This window comes from Globicephala melas, chromosome 15 (assembly GCF_963455315.2).
Source record: "Globicephala melas chromosome 15, mGloMel1.2, whole genome shotgun sequence".
In the NCBI taxonomy this organism is placed as follows: domain Eukaryota; kingdom Metazoa; phylum Chordata; class Mammalia; order Artiodactyla; family Delphinidae; genus Globicephala; species Globicephala melas.
In genome coordinates this window covers 63,371,497-63,394,934 of record NC_083328.1, presented here as the reverse complement: position 1 = coordinate 63,394,934, position 23,438 = coordinate 63,371,497, and the positions used below count along the sequence as shown (strand labels likewise).

At 42.0% G+C, this 23,438-nt stretch overlaps 1 protein-coding gene across 6 annotated transcripts in view; it reads right to left on the bottom strand.

The window, feature by feature from the left end:
* Window positions 1-23,438, bottom strand: part of PHF20 (PHD finger protein 20) — a 133,333-nt gene that overhangs the window by 50,806 nt on the left and 59,089 nt on the right. For all 6 annotated transcript variants that reach the window (XM_030830718.2, XM_060284680.1, XM_060284681.1 and 3 more), the window contains 3 exons: window positions 18,912-19,025; window positions 17,811-17,999; window positions 16,709-16,888 (listed from right to left, as the gene is read on the bottom strand). In XM_030830718.2, coding sequence (XP_030686578.1) covers window positions 16,709-16,888; window positions 17,811-17,999; window positions 18,912-19,025 — 483 coding nt within the window. The remainder of the gene's footprint in view (window positions 1-16,708; window positions 16,889-17,810; window positions 18,000-18,911; window positions 19,026-23,438) is intronic.

The following is a 23,438-nucleotide window of genomic DNA, read 5'->3' as shown; positions in this document are numbered from 1 at the left end:
TGCCTCAAACTACAGAGCCCACGTGCCCTGGAGCCTGCACGCTGCAACTAGAGAGAAGCCTGCGCGCTGCAACAAAGACCTGGCACAGCCAGAAAAAAAAGGAAAATAAGTAAATAACATAAATATTTAAAAAAGAAAATAAAACTGTAACTTCAGACTCACAAATGAAGAAGTAGATCAAACGCCCCAAGACTTAAGTAACTGCTTCTTTTTTCATGAAGGTCTTGCAAGCTGAACCCAACAAATTCTTTAGAGATATGAAAAATTGCATTTTCCAGACTTCACAATTTTATCCTAATTTTCCCATATGGCAGCCAAATAAGCCCTCTGTATGCACAATGAAAACTGCCAGTTCAGCCAGTGCAGGCCTCTGGCACACCTCTCCCACATGCAAACCAAGCCCTGTTCAGCCTTCAAAGGCCACCTACTTGTACGATGCTTTTTCCTTGGTCTCTGAGCAAAAAACATTCTATCCTGCCTTCTCTGAATTCCCATAAGTACTCCATGGAAAATAAATCCTGTAGTATCTGTCCCTTTCTATTTGTATTACAGTTAGTTCTGTTCATTCCTTATACTAAAATATTGAAATGAGGAATGTGCTCCATTCTTTACTCCTACAGTACTCATCTCAGTGTACTACTACTTCAAACAAGAGAGTTAGCCTCTCCAAGACAGTTTCCTTATCATTAAATGGGAATAAAAATACTTATTTCACAAGGCTCCCACATGATTCCACGAGGTATTAGAAGAGAAAGCCTATTACTAACTGCAATAGGCTACTTGAACATTAGCCGTCATCTGGGTTGGCACTGACCTCACAGTTGTTTGCTTCCAACAAAGTTATGCATAATCCCAGCCAGGGATCCATGTACCAGGGCACGACCTGACAAAATTTAACGTCTAATTGCCCCCTTTATTAATCAAGCACTGAGGTGTTAGTGGTAATTAATAAAAGCACAACAGGAACAGCAAAATGATGCAACCAGTAAAAATGTTTTACTTTTTTTTTTTTTTTTTGCGGTATGCGGGCCTCTCACTGTTGTGGCCCCTCCCATTGCGGAGCACAGGCTCCGGATGCGCAGGCTCAGCGGCCATGGCTCACGGGCCAGCCACTCCACAGCATGTGGGATCTTCCCAGACCGGGGCACGAACCCGTGTCCCCTGCATCGGCAGGCGGACTCTCAACCACTGCGCCACCAGGGAAACCCTGTTTTAAATTTTAAAAGGAAGAATTTTAAAACAGAATATGCATAGCATAACTATGCTAAAGAAAACCCTCAAAACAAAGTTTTAGCAAAACAAAATTATATATAAGAATAACATATAAAATAGTGTATTTTTTGTTTAGAATAGTAAGAATATAAACAATGGTACCCATTTTGCATTTGAGATTCCAAGGTAAAAAAAACTGATTTTTTTTCCTATTCTTCCATGTTATAATACCCATATTATTTCACAGTAGAAAGAATACAATTATGTTATATATTATATTACACTCCTCCCCAGAATGGTGTTCCTGTGACAAAAGAAATATGGTGATGGAAGCACGGTCAAGCAACCAGGAGAAATGGTTGCCAAAAGGGCCTGCTGGGCCACAGTCTACAAAAATCGCAAGTCTCACACGCAGTGTCTATTTCCCAATGGGAGGACAGTTCATTGGAACATACGTCACTGATGGCACTAGCTAAATGACATCATCCACTCTAGGGATACTATGGTCCTTTGTCAACATGAGAGCAGTTACTAGGCGACAAAGGGCAGGAAATATGTAAATAAAATCCTCCAGGGAGTGGGATTTCCCTGGTGGTCCAGTGGTTAAGACTCAGTGCTCCCAATGCAGGGGGCCCGGATTCAATCCCTGGTCAGGGAACTAGATCTCACATGCCACAACCAAAGATCCCGCGTGCCACAACTAAAGACCCAGCACAGCCAAATAAATTAAAAAAAAAAAAAATCCTCCAGGGAGCCTGCCTGGTTCAAAAGCCAGGGGTAATCAAATTATCCTTGGGATAGAGGGTAAACTACTGACACCAATTTATTTTTGTTTTAGAAAGTAGTATGGAAGTCAGTATTTGCAAGTAGTTATGGGTATTACCATTTAAATGCTGTGCTCTTCCTCATGTTGAGGATTTTTGTATGGAAGAATTGAGGCAAAGCATAGAGTTCTATCCTAGGCTCCCAGGCTCAAAATCCCAAGTCACCCTCTGCTCTTGCCTCTCCCAAATTACTACTATACCTTGGTATATGAGGGGTAAAATGGTCCACAGAATTTGCATTTGCTTTTAATAATGGCATAACTCTAAGGAATGTTCTCTTTTTTTTTCTTTTTTTTTGGGGGGGAAGGGTAGAAACAGACTATAAAATGTCTCTTAATAATCCTGCCTCCTGGTATTCATGCCCATGTGTAATCCCCTCTCCTTGAGTGTGGGCAGGACCTATAACTTGCCTCTAATAGAACAGGCAAAGGTGACAGCATGTCACTTTCATAATTATGTTATGTAAGATTGTAACACCCATCTTACTAGCAGGCACTCTCCCTTGCGGGCTAGATGCAACAAGCTGCTATGTTGTGACCTACTCTATGGAGAAGCCCATGTGGCAAGGAACTGAGAGTGCCCACTAAAAAACTGTAGCTCTCGGGACTTCCCTGGTGGTGCAGTGGTTAAGAATCCGCCTGCCAATGCAGGAAACACGGGTTCGAGCCCTGGTCCAGGAAGATCCCACATGCCATGGAACAACTAAGCCCGTGTACCACAACTACTGAGCCTGTGCTCTAGAGCCCGCGAGCTGCAACTACTGAAGCCTGTACACCTAGAGCCCGTGCTCCGCAACAAGAGAAGCCACCACAAAGAGGAGCCCAGGCACCGCAAGGAAGAGTAGCCCCCGCTCACTGCAACTAGAGAAAGCCTGCGCGCAGCAACGAAGACCCAACATAGCCATAAATAAACAGAAAGAAAAGAAAGAAAGAAGAGAGGGAGGGAGGGAGGGAGGGAGGAAGAAGAGTATTTAAAAAAATAATAAAACTGTACCTCTGACAGCCTGCAAGGAACTGAATGCTGCCAACAGCCATGTGAGCCTGGAGCAGACCCTTCCCCAGGAGATTTTTCAGATGAGAACACAGCCCTGGCCAGCCCCTTGATTTCAGCCTTGCAGAGAACCCTGTTAAGCTGTGCCTAGACTCCTCAACCCACAGAAACTGTGAGAAAATAAATATGTTGTTTTAAGCTACTATGTTTGTAGTAATATTGTCACACAGCAATAGATAACACAGAGTAGGATCAGAAGCTCTCTCGTTTTCTATTTGCTGGGGCAATGCTTTATACTTTCCCTTTTATGATAAGCATATATCACCTTTATAATAAAAAAGGTTTTTAAACTATGTTTTCTGAAACTTGGCTTAGAAATAATGCCCTATATAACCCCCCCCTTTTATTAAATTTATTTATTTTTGGCTGTGTTGGGTCTTCCTTGCTGCACGTGGGCTTTCTCTAGTTGCAGCAAGCGGGGTCTATTCTTTGTTGTGGCGCACGGGCTTCTCATTGCGGTGGCTTCTCTTGTTGTGGAGCATGGGCTCTAGGCATGCGGGCTTCAGTAGTTGTTTTGTATACCCACTGCCAGTACCCAAAACCTCACAGCTGAATTGACTATGATGATGGTATTCACTCTGGCTGGCAATACTCAGTTTGGAATTCTAAGCCCATGTCAATCTAAGCACCATCTTGCTTTCCAAACTCATCTCCCATTAATTAATCCACAATGAGCCCTCAGCAGCTACCCCAGCCAATTGCTGGCCCCAGCATCTGCTTTATGCTCTCACAGCTTGCACCACTGCTCAGGCTGTGCCCGCTCCCTGCCATTCCTCACTGCCTCAGCCAAGTCTTTACTTCCACTCAGAACCAGCTCACTCCGAATGCAGGAAGGCATCCAGATGGCCCTGGCTCTCAGGGACCACGTGCTATCAACTCCTGGCACAAATGACTATCTACTGCACCCCACCTTTAGCACTGTGGATCTGCTCCTGGATGTGCTGTTTGTCACTTCTCCAGACAGAGAATAAGGATCATCGTCTTGTGTTTCCTCAGCAGTGACCCCTAATACAGTTGGTATTCTTGTCAAAAAAGACACCACATGACCCCAGTACTTTAATACTTTTTGACATGTACTTGAAATTCTATAACGAATAAAACTTTTTTCAGGTCTGTGAAGGAATAACTTTCTCAGCTGCAAAGCAACAAAAAGCAACCAAAGAGAAATGTAAACATATTTAAATATTCACAGTTAGTCCAGTCAAATGTTTAGAATAAAAAAATAACAAAATGGGGCTTCCCTGGTGGCGCAGTGGTTGAGAGTCCGCCTGCCGATGCAGGGGACACGGATTTGTGCCCCGGTCCAGGAAGATCCCACATGCCGTGGAGCGGCTGGGCCCGTGAGCCATGGCCGCTGAGCCTGAGCGTCCAGAGCCTGTGCTCCGCAACGGGAGAGGCCTCAACAGTGAGAGGCCCGCGTACCGCAAAATAAAATAAAATAACAAAATGTCCATAAACAGAGGAACGGTTAAATAATTTATGGGAAGTCTGCACTATGTAATCCTAATTATTCATTTAAAAGAATGAAGTAGCTCTGTACTTACTGATACTGATATGGATAATCTCAAGATACACTGTTAAATGAAAACAGGAAGTTGCCCAGTACATACTGTATGACCCCATGCATGGTTACAGAGGGGGAAAAAGTTATTATGAAAATGCATAGAGGGACTTCCCTGGTGGCACAGTGGATAAGAATCCACCTGCCAATGCAGGGGACGTGGGTTTGAGCCCTGGTCCGGGAAGATCCCACATGGCGCACAGCAACTAAGCATGGAATCTGGTTGAACATATACAGGAATTTTTTCTATTATTTTTGCAATTTTTTAATAAGTCTTAAATTATTTCAAAATAAAAACGTCTATAAAATACATCTAAAAAATACTTTGAGGTCACAGAATAGCTAAGTGTGAGGAAAGCAACCCTGCCAAGGCTATCCACACTCAGCCCTCACAAAAATCACTGAGCATTTATTCCACAAGATGGCAGAGCTGCCTCAAATGCCAAAGCTGCTCCACATGTAGCTAACGCCCCTCTTCTGCTCTAGACTAGATAGTGTTGCCTTCCCAGCTCTTCCTCCTGCTGCCCAAGAGCCTCCTTCACACCAATCTCTCAGATCATGACTCCACCCCAAGTTAGAAATTCCAAGACTGGCACCAGCTCAGGACAGCAACCTCTAAACAGTGACTAAAACAGCAGCATCCTGGCCTCCAGGGGCCTCGCTGGATGTTTCTGAGGATGATCCCGCCCTCCTTCCTGCTTACTTACATAACACATTCCTGGTGAATGAGTTCTCAACAACCCCCCCCCCCCCCGCCCCCAGCAATCGTTCTGGATGTCCTGTACTCACCACTAAGCCCATGTTCCAAAAGAAACACCAGGAAAACCATTCAATTTCCAGATCAACACTTCCTCCCCACCTCAAATTAAAGAATTCCAAAGGCACCACCCTGCCTGGAGTACTGACATCACTTGTACCACACACTGCTCTTCTTAGTAGGCCACGCTACTAAGCCTCTTACTCAGAGTATACACATTGCTTTAACAAGTGCCCTCGAGAGCAGCGCGAGTTCTGTGTCACATACTGCGCAACCTCTCTAAAGGCAGGGACTGTGTTCACATCACTTGATTTATATAGCACCCAGCATCTCATCACATGGCATTAGGTACTCAGTCAGAAGATGGGAGTCAGAATGACCCAGCTATTAGGAAATGTGCTACTCTAACTCTGGCTAAGTTACCCCTTCTTGCCAAGTACTAGGCTCTTCTATAAAACAGGGAGAATTAATAGTGAAAAATTAGAAATACCTTAAATGTCTTTCAGCAGTGGATAGTTAAATAAATTATGGAATACCCACCCAACAAAATAAGTCATGTGTAATCGTGAAAGAACTATGAACTGACATGGAAAAATACTATAAATTAAAATGACAAGCCATTGACTAATATAAGAATATGATTCTATTATTGTGTTGTTTTTTTTTTTAAGAAGATGTTCGGGGTAGGAGTTTATTAATTAATTAATTTATTTTTGCTGCGTTGGGTCTTCGTTTCTGTGCGAGGGCTTTCTCTAGTTGTGGCAAGCTGGGGCCACACTTCATCGCGGTGCGTGGGCCTCTCACTATCGCGGCCTCTCTTGTTGCGGAGCACAGGCTCCAGATTCTCAACCACTGTGCCACGAGGGAAGCCCCCTATTATTGTGTTTTTAAAAAGCTACATGGGGGGCTTCCCTGGGGCACAGTGGTTAAGAATCCGCCTGCCAATGCAGGGGACATGGGTTCGAGCCCTGGTCTGGGAAGATCCCACATGCCGCAGAGCAACTAAGCCCGTGCGCCACAGCTACTGAGCCTGCACTCTAGAGCCCGTGAGCCACAACTACTGAGCCCGCACGCCACAACTACTGAAGCCCGTGTGCCCTAGGGCTCATGTGCCATAACTACTGAGCTTGCGTGCTGCAACTACTGAAGCCCACGCGCCTAGAGCCCGTGCTCCACAACAAGAGAAGCCACCGCAATGAGAAGCCTGCCCACTGCAACGAAGAGTAGCCCCTGCTCGCCACAAGTAGAGAAAGCCTGCACACAGCAACGAAGACCCAACGTAGCCAAAAATAAAATAAATTTTAAAAAAATAAATTTATTTTTAAAAAAAAGCTACATGGGTATATGTATGTTTGCATATGCACAGAACCATGTGTGGAAGGATGGAAGACCACACATCAAACTGTTCCATGGTTCCTTCAAGAGTGAGAAGAGTAAGGGAGGACTTTTCACCTTTTTTTTTCCTTTTACTTAGTTTTAATTTTTCCTAGCATATATTGGTTTTGAAATATGCAGGGGGAAAAAAACCCAGCAAAATGACTCTTCATATAATAATTTTTTTTTAATAAATTTATTTATTTATTTATTTTTGGCTGTGTTGGGTCTTCGTTGCTGTGCGCGGGCTTTCTCTAGTTGCGGTGAGTGGGGGCTACTCTTCGTTGTGGTGCGCGGACTTCTCATTGTCGTGGCTTCTCTTGTTGCGGAGCACAGGCTCTGGGCGCGAGGTCTTCAGTAATTGTGGCATGTGGGCTCGGTAGTTGTGGCCCACGGGCTCTAGAGCACAGGCTCAGTAGTTGTGGTGCACAGGCTTAGTTGCTCCACAGCATGTGGGATCTTCCCAGGCCAGGGTTCGAACTCATGTCCCCTGCATTGACAGGTGGATTCTTAACCACTGCACCACCAGGGAAGCCTTAATAATTTTTTTTTTTTTTTTTTTTTTTACGGTACGCAGGCCTCTCACTGCTGTGGTCTCTCCTGCTGCGGAGCACAGGCTCCGGACGAGCAGGCTCAGCGGCCACGGCCCGTGGGCCCAGCCGCTCCGCGGCACGTGGGATCCTCCCGGACCGGGGCACGAACCCACGTCCCCTGCATAGGCAGGCGGACTCTCAACCACTGTGCCACCAGGGAAGCCCCCTAATAATTTTTAAATAAGGGTCCTAACTGCCTTTACATCAGAGTAGTTGTGAAAATTCATCAAGAAGTAGTACTTATAAAGAATTAGTATTCCTTAGTGTTCTAATTGTGAAAAATTAAATTTTAAAAAGCATCATTAAATAAAACCTTTCACTGTTGTCTCCTTATGACTCAATAGTGATGACCATACTAAGTGCACACAGTCTGTAATGATCTTAAGTTGCTGCCATGTTGTTTTTCAATGAAGAATACTAATGATTAACTGATGTGATTTAACTTTTAATATCTTAGAAAATATTAAAATACCTGTCCACCTTTATTTTCCAAATAGATTCTTTATCTGATCATGTATGTTGGAAAAGAATCACTGCATCAAAAACTAGGACATACTTGAAATTTTGTTTGGAAAAAGTTGTCAACATTATGGCAGATCTAGAAATGCTTAAGCTGGACAATGATCAATCAATAATGCTATTCACCACTAGTCGACTGGAAGTATCCAGAACAATCCATTCATTCATTCATTCATTCATTCATTTATGGCTGTGTTAGGTCTTCGTTGCTGTGTGCAGGCTTTCTCCAGTTGTGATGAGCAGGGGCTACTTTTTGTTGCTGTGGGCAGGCTTCTCATTGTCGTGGCTTCTCTTGTTGCGGAGCACAGGCTCTAGGCGTGCAGGCTTCAGTATTTGTGGTACTTGGGCTCCGTAGTTGTGGCTCGTGGGCTCTAGAAGCGCAGGCTCAGTAGTTGTGGCACACGGGCTTAGTTGCTCCGTGGCATGTGGGATCTTCCCAGACCAGGGCTCGAACCCGTGTCTCCTGAGTTGGCAGGTGGATTCTTAACCACTGCACCACCAGAGAAGCCCCAGAACGATCCATTCTTGTAAGTGTCTCTCTGAGGTCAAGGAGATAACTTATTCATCTTTCTGTGTTTTCATTAATGCTTCCAGCTTTCCTCTCACCCCCCTCCAAAGTTTTGGTACCTAAGAAATGCTCAAGCAATTGCTGAATGAATGATCTGATGATAAATGTTATCCACTAACTGACTGATGAAATAAGTTTTCCAATGGATCCATTTTGCTCTGGCTGGGAATAAAAGGTATTCAATAAAAGTGTGCTGAGGGATGTCCCTGGTGGTCCAGTGGTTAAGACTCTGCGCTTCCAATGCAAGGGGCGCATGTTCAGTCCCTGGTCGGGGAACTAAGATCCTACATGCCGCAACAGCACAGCCAAGAAAATATTAAAAAAATAATAATAATAAGCATGCTAAATGAAAGCCCAGAGGTGAGAGTGTACCTGCTGTGCTTACAGGATAGCAAGGAGGCCTGTGGCTGGAGCAGAGGCAGCAGGAAGGAGAGAGACTGAGGAAAGATGAAACTGCAGAGGTTACAGGTAGCCAGAAGAAGCAGGGCCACTGCGGGCCAGAGTAAGGACCTGAGGCACTCACTCATGACCAAATACCAACAGTTCTGGGTGGTGGGAAACATGAATGTTAGTTTCATTGTTCTTGTACTTTTCTAGATTTCTCTACAAATTTATGAATATAAAAAAGCAACTTACGAAAAAAGAAAGTGCTGAATGAAGACAAGATCACTTCCATAAATGAGGTAAAAGGTGCCAATGAAATCCCTGGTGGAGTTTGAATAAGGTCCTGATTTTGATAATTGTGGTAACATAAGAGAATGCCCTCATTTTTTAGGAAATATACACCAAAATATTCAGGGGTAAAAGTCTGCAACTTATTGTCAAACAATTCATTAAAAAATACTTTAAAATGCCTTAAGGCCACAGAACAGCTAAGTAGGAGGAAAGCAACCTTACCAACAGAGATCCAAGTGAACATTTGATGGCTATTTCCCTATCCTGCAAACGAAGCATTTCCAATAGCTCCATAAACAGAAAAGCAACTCAAAGCAACTGACCTCAGTTTGGCAGAAATTTACCTGCTCAGCCTTAACCCACTTCAGGAAGCCTGCAATTAAGTCAGAAAGCACACTTAATAGTCTCAGAAAACACCCTATGATTATGCTGTTGATACTGCTCTGCCTCCATCTCCAAATACCTAAGTGATACTCATCTTTCAAGGCCCTGTGCAAGTTCGATATTCTTCCACCCCTGCCCCCAAACCACCAACCTATATATCACCTCTCTCCATAGTCAGATCCAAAGAGCATTTAATGAACACTAAGACCAAGAGTGCCCCATTCGCTGACAGCACAGCTCCAAGGCATATAGTAAGCGCTCAACAAGCTAATCCTGAGTTCAACTTCCATGTGTCAGGCACACATTATCACTGTCAGTTATCTCTCCCATAGTTTTAAGTATTTCTCATGACACCACCTTAACTGTCTCTCTTGTAATGCAGGTACCTGCAGTCTTACTCTGGACAGAAAGACCTACAAGGACATTGACCAGATGTCTCATTCATTTCTCTAACCCCCAGAACAATGAATTCTCAGCCAATGTTCAACCACTATATGTCTGATGACAGACCACAGACACTCCCAACTCCCCAAACTACAGTGGCTATAGGTCAATGACTCTCCTACCCAAGAAAACATGGAAGAACACAAGTGTCTGAAACCTAAACTATCGTAAGCATTACACTAAACCGGACCATGTTAATTTAAGAATAAATCATTTGCAAGAACTATTATAGGCATTACACTGAAACTAACCTGGTTAATTTACAAGTAAATCATCTATAAACATTTAATAATTGTGACAAATAACTTCCTATTCATTTTATAACTAACAACATAACAATGGGACGCTACACCTCGTGGTAGTACCCCATTTCTAACAGGTATTTAGTTAAAAAAAAAAAAATTAGCTGAATAAGCCTGTACTTCTATTGGGTCTTCTCTCTTGTTCATTTTATGGTTCACGTAGAATATTCACAAATGACACAGCTTAGAAGAGAGTCTGCCACTTAGTAGGTACTTGTTAAATATTCCCTGACTGAAATGAATGAATGGACGGCAGCCCATTTTCCAACAGCCCTGGTTATCTGTGAATGACCAAATAGTCTGGGCCCAGATTTAGAGACTAATCTGAGATTGCAACTTCTAAAGACATCTATTCTAATTTCTGTTTTACAGAATACACAAATGCTTACCCAAGTAGAACAATTTCAACTGCATTCCCCTCTGGCATTAAGTCATGAAAGCAAATAGCTTAGCGCCTACTCCAGAAGAGAACAGCAATGGGATCCATGCTGCTTTTACTTCTCATAGCTCAAGATCCAGGTAATTGGACCATTACCATTACTATACACTCTCTTGGAAAATGGGCAAGTGCTTCAGTTAGTTGCAGTGGTTTCAAAATTATTCCCCAGAAAATCCTACGTGCAACATAAAGAAGCAAGACAACAAAAAATCTTCCTATCATCTTTCCCAAGACTCACCTGTACCACCCTCACTTTAACTTACTTCCATCTTCTCCACAAACCAGAGATGCAGCTAAATTAACTGACATGAGACAGAAACTGTATGTGTGTGAAAACTTTAAAACAAGCACTGGGATTTAGCCTCTGACCTAGTCCTCTCACTCATCTCATCTGCTCAGCATATTTCCCAGTGGCGTAGGAACAATTCATTTCCAATTTCAAGTGATGTCTAATGTAACACCACCCTTAAGACAGCATAATGAAGAGCTCAGTCTGCTGAGTTAAGGGACATGGCTGTTATAGAGAGTTTTCCATGCCAAAACATGGACTACTAAATTCTGAGATTAAATTTCCACCAAATTTGTGCATCAAGTCTAATAATTTCCCCCACAGGAAAGAAAGTAGGCTGAGGAGAGGAGCCCTGCCACTGAGAGGAGGCTCAGCAAGAAAGGAGAGAGCCCTTGTATCCACAAGCTCACATGGCTGAGGCATAACAGTCTGGACCCACTGGAACAGAAGACCAACATAAAGGCACCAGGGATGAGCCAGGAATGATACTTGAGTACTTTCAGTTTACTATTTTCAAAGAACTGCTCTGCCACTGCATTTATGTTAACTACACAAAATCTGATCAAGACCAAAAAAAAAAAAAAAAAAGAAGAAGGGGACTTCCCTGGTGGTGCAGTGGTTAAGAATCTGCCTGCCAATGCAGGGGACAAGGGTTGGATCCCTGGTCTGGGAAGATCCCACATGACGCGGAACAACTAAGCCCGTGCGCCACAACTACTGAGCCCACATGTTACAACTACTGAAGCCCGAGCACCTAGAGCCCGTGCTCTGCAGCAAGAGAAGCCACCACAATGAGAAGCCCAAGCACCACAACGAAGAGTAGCCCCTGCTCACCGCAACTAGAGAAAGCCCGCGCACAGCAACGAAGACCCAACACAGCCAAAAATAAATAAATAAATTTATTTTTTTTAAAAAAAGAAGAAAATCTGCCCCTCCAATCTAAATTGAAATTATCCAAACAAAAGTATGCAATTCTGTAGACACATAGTCTTTACAGAAAACTCTTATTAAAAAAAATTTAAATGTCATTAACCTTTTAACACTGTAAAATTTTCTATTTATAATTTAAATTACCTTTCTTTTTTTTTTTTTTTTTTTTGCCACGCGCACAGCTTACAGGATCTTAGTTCCCCAAACAGGGATCGAACCCAGGCCACAGCAGTGAAAGCGCTGAGCCCTAAGCACTGGACCGAATTTAAATTACTATTAATGTTTGAAATTTGCCTTTCCAGAAGAAAGGCAAAGAATTTCAAACCTTACATTTATTATTAAATATATAAATTAGATTTATATTTAGTATAACACAAATGAGTATATACGTGTATAGATTTCATGATAGCTTATATTAAGTAAAGTCACAAGTATGTAGTGTCAAAATACAGAATCACTAAATATTCAACTGACTACCTTCTCTCCATTTCAAATAGCCTAATAAGAGATGTGCTACATCCTCTATTCATATAGCTTCGTCTACTGGAATACCTAAGCCTCATGTGTTACTCATGGGACAGTGCTATACATCCATCAAGATTCAGCTTAAACGTCATGCCTCCCAGGCAGGCACTAAGTCTGACTGATCTGCCACCACTGATGCTTATTAGCACAGCGCCTATTACGTAGCAGGTCAACAGGACACTCTAACCGAACTGAGCAAAACAAGATACACAACCAGAGCTTCCACATCCATGTGTGCAGCATCTCTTCACACCTTTCAGGCCCTAACTACAGGAAGACAATTTCATTTAACCTCTACTATTTCCCTGAGTCTCTCACAAAAAGCTTGTCTGCACATTATTCTCCAGGAACAATGCGTGACCCACAAATCTTCACGAACAATGCATGACCCACAAATCTCCACAAGCTTCTTCATTCTTCCTCTGGGCTCATACATACCCAGGAAGCTCTGCTCTGGGAACTACAGGGCCTATCCTCTCCACACAAGTGAAGGAAGAAAGTTACAGACCACCCAGGTTTATCAAAGGAACACTTCCCAGGTCCAGAACCAAGTCATCAATAGAATTTCATGAGTTTTGATCCCATAACTTTTTTCTGGCTAAATTCTCCAATAAGGCCATGTCTTCCCCCCATTAAATCTGCCTTAGTTCAGAATATAGCTGAGTCCACAAGAGTGCTATCCTACAAGTCCTTCAGCCTTCATGGGTATTTAGGAAACACGAGAATTTACCTATACTAATTCCCTTCTACCCTATTCTACCTCTTTCAATTAATGATAAGTCAAACTTTACAAAATAAACAAATTTTTAAAGATGAATGTTAATCAAACCTTGGAACATGAGCCATGGGTAGAAGACATATTTTGATCTCATCAAGATCTTTAAAGGGTGGCTTATATTATAATTAAAATGATTTTAATATGGAGTTTATAATATGGGAAAATGCATATGTAATAATACTGATTATACACATACTATGATCATAACTATATATTTCAAATACTGAGGAAAAAAGAAAGTAGATTTAAATTTTTTAATTTCAGTATTATGAAATACAATAAATAAAAGTGACACCAATGTATGGGACTTCCCTGGTGGCGCAGTGGTTAAGAATCCGCCTGCCAATACAGGGGACAGGTGTTCGAGCCCTGGTCCGGGAAGATCCCACATGCCGCGGAGCAACTAAGCCCGTGTGCCACAACTACTGAGCCCGCGTGCCACAACTACTGAGTCCATGTGCCACAACTACTGAGGCCTGCTTGCCTAGAGCCCCGCTCCACAACAAGAGAAGCCACCACAATGAGAAGCCTGTGCACCAAAATGAAGAGTGGCCCCCACTCGCCACAACTAGAGAAAGCCCACGTGCAGCAACAGAGACCCAACATAGCCAAAAATAAATTAATTAACTAATAATAATAATATACAAAGGACACTTGGCAAATCAATAACAAAAACAAATAATCCTAGGGGAAGTGGGCAAAGAATATGAAAAGACAATTCACAAAAATAAATAAATAAAAATATTCAATAAACATATGAAGGGGCTTCCCTGGTGGCGCAGTGGCTGAGAGTCTGCCTGCCGATGCAGGGAACACGGGTTTGTGCCCCAGTCTGGGAAGATCCCACGTGCCGCGGAGCGGCTGGGCCCATGAGCCATGGCCACTGAGCCTGCGCATCCGAAGCCTGTGCTCCACAACAGGAGAGGCCACAACAGTGAGAGGCCCGCGTACAGCAAAAAAGAAAAAATGAAAAACTGCTAAACCTCATTTTAAAAAATACAACTTAAAAAGTAAAACCGGGCTTCCCTGGTGGCACAGTGGTTGAGAGTCCGCCTGCCGACGCAGGGGACACGGGTTTGTGCCCCGGTCCAGGAAGATCCCACATGCCGTGGAGCGGTAAGGCCCATGAGCCATGGCCGCTGAGCCGCTGAGCCTGCGTGTCCGGAGCCTGTGCTCCACAACGGGAGAGGCCACAGCAGTGAGAAGCCCACATACCACCAAAAAAAAAAAAAAAAGTTTTCCATCTGAAAATGAGGGGAGAAAACTAAATGAAAACAAAAAAGACAACAGAGTCCCAGTGACCTGTGGGACAGTATCTAAAGGTCTAACATAAATTTGATGAAATAAATCAATTTTCATATTCAAGCTCAGTGAATCTCGAGCAGGTTAAATACAAAACTAAAACAAATTTAAATACATCGTAGTTAAACTGCTAAAAACCAAAGATAAAGAAGAAAATCTTGAAAGCAGCGAGAAAGAAAACACATTACAACCAGGGAAACAACAATATGAATGGTTACTAACTTCCTTTCAGAAACAATAGAGGACCGTGAACAACATCTTTAAAGTACTTAAAGGAAAAAACTGTAAACCCACAATTCTATATCCAGTGAAAATATCCTTTAAGAATGAAAATTAAATGAAGTTACGTTCAAATAAACAAAAACCAAAAGAATGTCACCAGGAAACCTGCACTACAGAAAAAAAAAAAAGAGGAAGAAGAAGAAGAAATGAAGAACACTAGATATGGTAGATACGTGTGTAAAGCACTATCTCTTTTGTATTATTCTTTAAAATACATAATTGTTTAGAGCAAAAATTATAATACTAAATTGTGGACTTTACAGCACATATAGATACAATTCATGTCTTAACTAGAGCATAAAAAGGGGGTGTTAATGGATTATACAACATTTTATATAAGGTGGTTCAATATTAACTCTGAACCATGAAAAGGATATATATATATATCATAATGTCTAGAGTAACCTCTAAAACAAATGCTAACAAGTAGAGCTAAAAGCTAATAGATGAATTAAAATGGGATTTTAAAAAATTCAATTGACCTGAAAAAACAAGAAAGAAGTAGAAGAACAAAACATAGGATAAACAGAAAACAAAAAGCGAGATGGTAGACCTAAAAGCAACCATATCAATAATTTCATTTAATGTGACTAAACATTGCAGTTAAAATCCAAACCCAACTATCTATCTATAAAAGACACACTTTGAACTTAAAGACACAGTTATATTGAAAGAAAAGTGATAGATATACCATGCATACAAAAAACAAAAGAAAGCTGGAGTACCTTTTTTGAAAGCTGGAGTAATATCAGACAAAGTACACTTCAAGTAAAAGACAATCACCAAAGCCAGAGTTATACTTCACATTACAAAGGGGACAGTTCAGGGGTTCCCTGGTGGCCTACTGGTTAGGATTCCAGACTTTCACTGCCACAGCCCAGGTTCAATCCCTGGTCGGGAACATCACACATGTTGTGCGGCACAGCCAAAAACAAACAAAAACAAAAAAGATTGAAATCCTGCAGAGTATGTTCTTTGACTATAATGGAATTACATTATAAATCGTAACAATAAGGTATCTATAAAATACTTCCCTGGTGGCACAGTGGTTAAGAATCCGCCTGCCAATGCAGGGCACACAGGTTTGAGCCCTGGTCCGGGAAGATCCCACATGCCATGGAACCACTAAGCCCATGCACCACAACTATGGAGCCTGAGTTCTAGACCACGCAAGCCACAGCTACTGAAGCCCACGCGCCTAGAGCCCGTGCTCCGCAACAAGAGAAGCCACTGCAATGAGAAGCCTGCGCACAGCAACAAAGAGTAGCCCCTGCTCGCCGAAACTTGAGAAAGCCCATGCGCAGCAACAAAGACACGATGCAACCAAAAATTAATCAATTTAAAAAAACAAACAAATACTTGGAAATGAAACAACACACTTCTAAGTAACCCACAGTCAACGAATAAATCGTAAATATTTTGAATTGAATGAAAATGAAAATACAACATACCAAAATTCATAGGATGTAGCTGAAGCAGTGCTTAGTGGGAAATTTTAAAACTTTAAATACTCATATTGGAAAAGAAGAAAAATCTAAAATTAATGACCTATGTTTCTAGAAACATTTAAAGGAAGAAAACACTAAAGATCAAAACAGAAATCAATGACATTAAAAAAAAAACAAAGAGAAAACTAAAGTAAAATGTTGGTTCTTTGAAATTATCAACAAAAATTGATAAATCCCTAGCTATACTAATCAAGAAAAGAGAGGAAACCCAAATTGGCAATATCAGAAATGACAAGTATATAGCATTTTTAAAATGTATATAGCATTAAAATAAGAAAATATTATTAATAAAAGGTTAAAAAAATCATTAGGAAAATCCATTTTTTTTTAGTTCACAATCAAAGGAGAAGCAAAAGTATAAGAAGAGGGTTATGTTAACTCTAAATATGAACCTGCCACCGTAGAAATCTCTTGTAACTCAGCAAGGGGGGAAGCCGGTTCCGTTTTCATAGTGTTTTCGCCCATTGACTTGCAGTTCAACTCCAAGCCTGCAGGCCCCAATCCATCCCCAATGGAGTGGCAAGTTAGTGCTGATGAGACCTGGCCAGCTTCCAAAGGAGATTTCAACTGACCTAGAAGAAAAAGAGAAAGATTGGGGAACATATACATGTACATAATCTGAGAACCAAAAGTCCCACAAAAGACTGATAAAGGGGCTTCCCTGGTGGCACAGTGGGTTAAGAATCCACCTGCCAATGCAGGGGACACGGGTTCGAGCCCTGGTCCGGGAAGATTCCACATGCCATGGAACCACTAAGCCCATGGGTCACAACTACTGAGCCTGCACTCTACAGCCCGCGAGCCACAACTACTGAGCCTGCGCTCTTAGAGCCCATAAGCCACAACTACTGAAGCCCATGCTCCTAGAGCCTGTGCTCTGCAACGAGAAGCCACCGCAATGAGAAGCCTGCGCACCGCAATGAAGAGTAGCCCCCCACTCGCCACAACTAGAGAAAGCCCACGGGCAGCAACGAAAACCCAACGCAGCCAAAAATAAATAAGTTAATCAATAATTTAAAACAAAAAAAAACCTGATAAAGCCAGGGTCTTTTTAGAGGAAACCATTCATTTCATGGTATACAAGAATACATTCACAGGTTCCAACACACATAGCCAGGGCTGTGAGCATATCAAAGACGAAGGCTAATAAGAAGCTAAAGTGAAGGGAGGATCTGCTGGAAATATTAACAAAAAGGCAGAGGGACTGGAGTGAGATGGCATCAGAAAGACAGAGACAGGAACAGGGCTCTTCAAGCACTGCATCTCCAACCCAACATTCAGACATATATAAGCAAAACCAATCACAAATGCAAACAAAAGTTTATCTATTAAATCTTCAGTGAAGAATATAAGAAACACTGCAGCCAATTCAATAACTTGATTTCAAGACCATCTAAAACTTGTATAAGGCAGTACACAATGACTGATTTAGACTGGTTCTCATTAGACAGGGAGCATGTTGGCAAGACCATTCCAGAACAGACTCTGACTCACCTTCTTCAGACTCCTTGGTACCAGATGATGTGTTTTGCAAAGGATCAGTAGTAACCGTATCAACCAAATCTGATACAACCAAGTCAGGATCTAGGATCTCGTGGGTCCCATTAGTGGACAGCCTGGAGGACCGTCTCCTTGATAAGTCTTTGTCAGTGTTTTCCGAGTAGTTTTTTGACTTTTCCTGGGCTATAAACCATTAAGAGAGTTGTAGTCAAGAGACCTGAAGAAATAATTCTGCTACTACAGATTTCTGGACTGGCTGCCTCTATAAGGGCTTCAACCAGAGACTTCTAGAATATTAGATCAATGATGAAAGGAAATACCCTATCCTGGTTTATAGTTTTAAGTACAGGTACAGTCTTTCTGCCAGGATATAATTTTCCTAATTTAAGGATTCATGATCTGAAAATATGTGCCAAGGTCATGTCTCAATCTTGACAAGTTTTATTTTGGGGCTTTCCAACATAGAAGTCTACATACTAACTTCCCAAGTCAGTAAGTTTACAGAGCCTTAAAGCCATCACAAATCCTTTCTGGAGCCAACAGGGTACTTTTAAAAAAATCAATAAATAGTAATTTTTTAATGGAAGTGTAGTTGGTTTACAATGTTGGGATAGTTTCAGGTGTACAGCAAAGTGACAGTTTCAGGTATGTACATATATATACGTACATATGTATGTGTGTACATATATATATATGTTCTTTCTCAGATTCTTTTCCACTATAGGTTATTATAAGATATTGAATATAGTTCCCTGTACTATACAGTAAAATCAGTAAATAGTATTTTTAAAGTTTCACTCAGCATATGAAATCCATCCCTTCCTAAGCCATTAAATTTCCAGTGGAATTCATATCAGATGGAGTTTATGGGCATAGAGACAACACCACTGACCCCAACATTAACACAGCCTGTGCTCTGAGATTTATTTTTCCTCTAGCAGAACTCCTCTGATCCAACCACATCCCACTCACACTAGCCCCTGTGATCAAGGACAAGCATCAGCGCCTATAAGGAACAGGGGACAAGATGGACACAGGGGAATTAACCCAATGGATGTCAAGTTCTAGCCACACATACACAAACTGAAGACTCACATGAATTTTTGTCAAGCCGAGGACGTTTTAATGGGACTTCACTTCCTTTTGATATCTTCCGTCTTCTCAATTCCAATGTTATTGGTTGCAAAGTTTGAGAGTTTGAGTCCACAGCTACAATGTATATAAAACCACACAAAAATAGGTATGTAGTTTCTTAGTGACCAATCCTCATATTACATGTAAATAAAACATATTATAAACATCCACACACATCCTTGCATGATAAATAGGCCCTGAAAGGGAATTCTTACTTAAGCCAAAAGGGAAAAAAAAAGTGAAATGGGTGAGAAATTACTTCCTTTTAGGAGACGCAGACACCCTGCAGACTGACCTCCTGAATCTTTTTGGTTTCTCCTATGACCCAGCTCTATTCATATATTTATCTCCTGAAACCCTCTCTTTAAATACCCCAATGTGGCTGCTTTAAAATATGAGGGTACAAAGGCAACAGAAAAGTCATTTTTATCACAATCAAATCTTCTTATCAAAATTTGGTTTATACAATACTCAGGAAATCCACCAGGCAGGCTAATTCTGAAAATGTGTACCCTGGGACTATGGCTTGATTATTATTTTCTACCTCTACTTGCTAAATTGGTTAGCTTGGCATTGTCCTAATTTTGAAGGACCAAAAAGAATGTCAACATTTACAACCTCTTAAAAACAATTCCAGAAAATTCTCAGGAGACTATGCTATTTGATAGTCAGTGCCAGGCAAGGCTGCTTAACACTGGAAAATCCAGCCCTGCCGTAATTTAGCAGTGCAGAAGCTAAACCCTTAGATAGTACTCACTCAATTTTTTTTTTTTTAAAGTTTATTTATTTATTTTTGGCTGCATTGGGTCTTCGTTGCTATGCACGGGCTTTCTCTAGTTACAGCCAGCGGGGGCTACTCTTCATTGCAGTGTGCAGGCTTCTCATTACAGTGGCTTCTCTTGTTGCGGAGCAGGGGCTCAAGGCGCGGGGGCTTCAGTAGTTGTGGCGCATGGGCTCAGTAGTTGTGGCTCGCGGGCTATAGAGCACAGGCTCAGTAGTTGTGGTGCACGGGCTTAGTTGCTCCACGGCATGTAGGATCTTCCCAGGCCAGGGATCGAACCCACGTCCCCTGCATTGGCAGGCTGATTCTTAACCACTGCGCCACCAGGGAAGTCCCTCACTCTGTATTTTTAAACCTAACACTTAAGAAGTTCTCCCCCATGAGGAAAGGTGAGAATCCAAAAGGCAGGCAAAAAAAAAAAATAAAAGAAAAGAAATAGTGGGAGACTTCCCTGGTGGCACAGTGGTTAAGACTCCGCCTGCCAATGTAGGGGACACGGGTTCGAGCCCTGGTCCAGGAAAATCCCACATGCTGCAAAGCAACTAAGCCCGTGCGCCACAACTACTGAGCCTGTGCTCTAGAGCCCGCGAGCCACAACTACTGAGCCTGTGTGCCACAACTACTGAAGTCCACACGCCTAGAGCCCGTGCTCTGCAACAAGAGAAGCCACCACAATGAGAAGCCCACACACAGCAGTGAAGAGTAGCCCCTGCTCGTTGCAACTAGAGGAAGCCTGTGCGCAGCAACGAAGACCCAATGCAGCCAAAAATTAATTAATTAATTAATTTTAAAACAAGAAAAGAAAAGAAATTGGGAAGCTTGAGGCAAAGGTAGGGCTGGGAGTCTGATGAGGGTTGAAATGAGAGAAAGCAGCAGCCAGGAGAAAGAAGAGGGAGGAAGGGAAGGAAATGGGAGGGGAATGGAGAAGGGAGAGAAAAGACTCATCTAAGACCAGCAGCTTCAGATCTGCCATGTCAAATGGCCAAAGGAGACAGGGCTGAGCTCTGAGGACGCAAACCTGATGAGAGTGCTGAACTCTTTGGCTCTTCCTGTGTTCAATCTTCTCAGTGTGCCAACATTATTTTGTTCCAAGAGTGGGAACTTGGAGATCACACACATTCCAAATTAAACACAAACAACCTTCCCCAAACAGCTCAGATCCTGTTCCAATAAGGTCTGTACAATCTAGAGAGCTCAAGACTCCACCGTGTCAATGAACTTATTCCAAGCAATTTTTAAAGGGGATTTGAACTATATATTAGATACTGGCAAACCTTCTTCATTTTGATACCACATACAAACTGGGGCTGACCATACAGAAGTTCAGTGTTTCCCAAACTATTATTACAGTAAGAATTATCTGGGAAGGTTGTTAACAATTAGCATTCCCAGATCCTGCTTCAGAAAATTCTGACTGGGGAGGAATGCCTCAGGCAAGTGTTAACAGTAAGCTTGGAAAACTCCAGTTCTCTATTAAATTGATCCTATCTGGTGTGAAATCCTACACTTAATAAAAAGGCCTGCTTATTATATCCCACATCTCAACATGGTACGCTGCCCAGAGGTTTAAAACCTCCGGACTTTCTCAATTAGGGTTCCTCATTTGAAAACAGAACACAAAGGTTATTTTCTCAATTCTCCCAAGAGTGGTTTATCATTCTACTAACATTCTCAATTTGCAGAAGTCAATTCATTAGAGGTCACAGATGCCTTGGGCATTAGAGCTTAATTCTCTCTTGGAACCCTACTGAGAAAGCCAATGAGGCCAGTGCTGTCCAATAGGAATATGAGGGCCATAAATGGAAGCCACATAGGTAATTTTCAATTTTTAGTTGTCACTTTAAGAAGTTAAAAAAAGTGAAATTAATTTTAAGAATATATTTTATTTAACCCAATACATCTAAAACATCATTCCAACATGTAGTCAATAATTTTAAATTATTGAGATATTTTACATTCCTGGGTGTTTCTTTTTTTTTTTTTTTGTACTATTTGAAAACCAGTGTGGTTTTTTGTTTTGTTTTGGCCACGCTGCATGGCTAGCAGGATCTTAATTCCCCGACCAGGCATTGAACCCAGGCCCTCTCTCGGTGCTAAAAGCACAGAGTCCTAACCACTGGACCACCAGGGAATTCCCTCCCTTGTGTATTTTACAAGTTACAGCCCATCTCAATTCAGAGTAACCACATTTCAAGTGCTCAGTAACCACAGGTGGCTAGCAGCTACCATATCGGACAGCACAGGTCTAGGCCCTAGTTAGGCGTAGGGACAATTCCAGCATGCTCAGATCTTGAGAATGAAACCCACTTATAACCACTGAAGGGGGAAGTGCCTTATTTCATCTAGGAAGAAATCAACCTATTGTCTTATTTCATACCTTAAAATCAGAAGATTTAAGAAGGCTGTCTACTGGGAACAAGTACTAATACATTTATTTGAAGTAAATAAAGGTAGAGCTTCTGCCACAGAAATTAAGTCTGGTGTAGCTGTCTGGATTGACAGATAGGACTGGCTTTGCATTCTGCATCATAAGGGAACAACAACTGAGCTAACTCTGTAGTTCCACAGTTCTGATGAAAATATATTTTGTCATATTTTATATTTTAAATTTACCTTTAGCAGCTATTCAAACTTGTAAGAAAAAAACAGGTATCACTTTTTTTTTTTTGGCCTCGCCACATGTTGTGTGGGATCTTAGTTCCCCGACCGGGGATCGGACCAGAGCCCCCCGCAGTGGAAGCGTGGAGTCTTAACTGCTGAACTGCCAGGCAAGTCCCCAGGTATCACTTTAAAACTAGGGGATTCGGGCTTCCCTGGTGGCGCAGTGGTTGAGAGTCCACCTGCCGATGCAGGGGACATGGGTTCGTGCCCCAGTCCGAGAGGATCCCACATGCTGTGGAGCGGCTGGGCCCGTGAGCCATGGCCACTGAGCCTGCGCGTCCGGAGCCTGTGCCCCGCAAAGGGAGAGGCCACAACAGTGAGAGGCCCGCGTACCGCAAAAAAAAAAAAAAAAACAAACTAGGGGATTCACAGTTTTTCAATATTTATGTAAAGAACATGTAAACAAGAATGTCTGAAGGCCACTGCCAGATAATTATAGGCAGTGTTCAGTCTAGAGATCCTGGGGGTTCTTCACGCCACTCAATCTAGAGAAGGAATGTTTGCCTTAGGAAAAAATTCAGGGTTTGTTTCTTTCTTGGCTATTTTAGAAGAATTCCATATTTCAACTTTTTAAAATAATTGTGTATTCTTCCCTAAATCCTCTAACCTTGACTCTACCAATTAGCCATCTCAGCTTTTTATTTAGACAGGGAAAATTTCCGATCCATAATCACTCTCCAGAGATCTCAATTTCAAATGTACCCATACGTTCCTAGGTCCAGTGTTCTTTCTTGTCGCCTCCTCCAGATGCCCACACCTATTTACTTCTCCTTTCCCCTTTCATGTCACTCATGAAAACACTGTTTCCTGATCTACGTTCTAGTAAGCTTACTTAAAGTGAAATCATTTGAATTGGCAAAAGCAAAAGGCCTTAGCTTATTAGGCTTTATCATATAAGCTGAAGTATCTAGTGAAGAGTTATCTGTCACCCCAGAAGCCCAGTCAAGGACATGTTTCCAAAACTTATGTTCACCTGGATATATACCTCCCATAAAATTCAGCTCTATGGGCATGACTTGTTTTTAGATGACAGGATGATTCAAAGT